Genomic DNA, 2,813 nt, shown 5'->3' with positions numbered 1-2,813 from the left:
GGGCCCGTGGCGGCCTCAGGGGCCGTGTCGGGGCCTGTGGGGGCTCAGGTGTGCGAGGGTCTGGGCCAGGGCCTGTGGGGGCTCAGGTGTGTGAGGGGCGGTTTTGGAGCCTACAGCAGCCTCAGGTGTGTGAGGGGGGGTGGTGGCGGCAGAGCCCGGTAACAAGGCAGGTCTGAGTCTTTAAGTAGCTGCTGTCAGTGCTAGGGAAGCTTCAACAACGACTAACGTGTCCTGTGGTGGGTCACATCAGGCAGAGATTCCTTGTAACCAAAAGAAAAGAAGGTTTGTCTTAACGGTGGTGTGCCTGAAAGGCCTCAAAGGAGAAAAGCGAGCTTTAGCAGTGATTAAGAAGTCTGGATTAAGAAAAACTCAGAGCAGAGAGACAGGGTAAGGTGATATAATGTTCTTGTTACACCTTGTGGTTCCATACAGCCCCTGAATCTAGAAGCAAATACTCCTTCCTTTATAGCTGTAGAGTCCCACAGTGGCTTATCCTTTGGTAGTTTTTGAGTACTTTTCTCTTAAATGAAACTGAAGGAGTAGAGCTTTATTATCTGCCTTGTGCAACCTCATTCTACTAACTTGTTTCCAACAACTGTTTTCCTCCTGGGCTTTCTTCTAGGACCATCATCATACAGCCCTTTGAAACTAAAGGTACAGAAACTTGAAAGCCATGTGTTCTGGGCTCAGGGTGTTGGTATGCATTCTGTTCTTCAAAGGCCAAGGTACTATATTACAGGCTTTCTCGTTGTAGTCATCTAATTCATACAATAAATGAGTTGCCATGATCTCTGTTTATAAGCTGAGCTTCATAGCCTTTTTGTCTCTATTTCTTACAAATGGAAAGAAAAACAGAGAGAGCTTGACTCCTGTGCCAGCTACTCTGTGAACAGCTGATGCTGACAAAGCAAGAGGCAGAAATCTTTCTTCAAACTGAGTGAATGTATATGAAACAATAAATGAGTCGTGATGAGAAAAACAGCTTTGATGAAAACGTGAGCCAAGAACAATAGCTTGGCAGAGAAGTTTAAACTTTCCCTGATAGCTCTTTGGGGCGTAGACAGTTAAGTTTCTGCGTTTGTAAGGGAAACATGGCATTCCTTAAAGCTGAACCTCCTCCCTTGGGTTTCCACTGAATGCCTGAGAGATGACAGTAGAGGGTGTCTCCAGAAGGCTAATATTAAACATGAGGAATTAGTACGGAGGGAGCAAGCAGCAAGTGAGATTCCAGTTATGACCACAGACTGAGCTAAAAAATTTTGCCTCAGCAGCTGTGTGCAGTTTCTTACTGCACGCAGCTTCTTGTGTTCAAAGGGTTCTTGTGTGCCCTTGTATGTAAATGCACCTGCCCTTTGTGTGATGTGTGAAAGACGGGATAAATCGGCTTCAGACAAACACGCTGCCTCAGCGCTTTCTAACACAGGATGTATTAACCTTGGAAGGGCAGCCTTGGTTCAGCCACGCAACTGGTTTGCTCCCCGAAGCAGCAGGAAGCAGGCTTGCAGGGGAGCTGATGAACTAAGTATGTGGACAGATGGAAGAGATACAGACAGGAAATAGGGAAGAAAAGGGGGAAAATAGTGTTTATAAAGCTTTAAGGGGGCTCTGGTTACTTCTAAGAAAGGGCCAGTCCCACCTCTATTTTTACCTCTCTGACTGTAGGACTTTGGGAAAGTTATTTGAACAATTTGAGCCAGGTGCAAGTCTGCGGGGAGAGGGCAAACCCATCGGCGCTGGGTGCAGTGTGGGCACCCACCCTGTCAGCTCATGCCATGTGGTGGCTGCCACCACCACACCCTTTCCTGTTCGCCCTGTGGCTGCGGGCAGCCCTGCCAGCTGCCGCTGCTCAGAGTAAGGAGAAAGGCAAAAGGAGTGCATTCCAAGATGCTGGTAACCCCTAGCACCAGGTGCTGTTTGGCAGTGGAGAGGTGACAAGCAGCTCTGGTGGTGTATCTCTTGTGTGCCAAGCCAAATGCCCTCAAATGGGACATTGAGCTCTGGGAACTGCTCTTGATACTGACTTGTGGCTGTGTCTCGGCCTCATCTCCCGTAAATGGTAATATTTACTTGTGTAAAAAGGTCGGGCATACTTGGTGTGGGTGTTCCGAGTTAAAAATTGTCAGTCAGGGCAAACAGATCTTTAGGGTGAGCTACGGGAAATCAAAGTGCGTACGTTGCATTATTACAATTCTTTTCAGAACAAAGAGTGTGCCCTGGTGCTCCTCTTGGCTGCTGAACGCCCAGTTCAGCGAGTTTGAAAAAGCGCTGCCGCGTGTTTGAGTTCAGTCCTCCTTTAGATAAAACCTATTCTGTTTCTTTCCCTGGGTTAGGTGTTTATGGTATCTCAGTGAGTCAGTAGGTTGTGCATTTGAGGAATGCACCTCACAAGTGTTAAGGTAAGCGTTTAGCATGGCTCTGCTGGAGGCAATTAGACTAATTAGTTCTTCCTAGGTGACTTAAAGGTGCAGAAAATGGCTAAGTGAGATATTTAGCCTGAAAAATCAATGGGAAGCATTTTCATATGGACTGGGATGTTATATTTAATGGTTCCTGCACGTGAATCTCGCTGCAGGATCTGTATCTTGGTTTTTAATTTTGTCACAGAGGCTCATCAGGAGGGTCACCTGTATCCAGCAGATTTTGTTATGGCTTTGGACACTTCTTCTAGGAAAGCTGCTGTTTACTGGCATGAAGCAACTGCTTCACCTGAGTGAATGCGAGATCCCAGTGCCATGGTGGTGCTTTTGAGAGCATAGAGGAACAAGCAAGTAATTTCTGTATTAAAAAAAATAACAAGAAAATCATTGGAAAGA

At 46.6% G+C, this 2,813-nt stretch overlaps 1 protein-coding gene across 1 annotated transcript in view; it reads left to right on the top strand.

Moving 5' to 3' along the window:
- The first annotated feature begins 1,772 nt into the window (after nt 1-1,772).
- Nucleotides 1,773-2,813, top strand: part of SUDS3 (suppressor of defective silencing 3 homolog (S. cerevisiae)) — a 23,412-nt gene continuing 22,371 nt past the window's right edge. Inside the window, exon 1 of the mRNA XM_009888627.1 lies at nt 1,773-1,851. Within this exon, the coding sequence (XP_009886929.1) occupies nt 1,773-1,851 (79 nt within the window). The remainder of the gene's footprint in view (nt 1,852-2,813) is intronic.

The sequence above is a fragment of the Charadrius vociferus genome, unplaced genomic scaffold (assembly GCF_000708025.1).
Source record: "Charadrius vociferus isolate BGI_N301 unplaced genomic scaffold, ASM70802v2 scaffold917, whole genome shotgun sequence".
NCBI lineage: Eukaryota > Metazoa > Chordata > Aves > Charadriiformes > Charadriidae > Charadrius > Charadrius vociferus.
The sequence above is the reverse complement of the archived record's forward strand: the minus strand, read 5'-3'. Positions and strand labels throughout refer to the sequence as shown.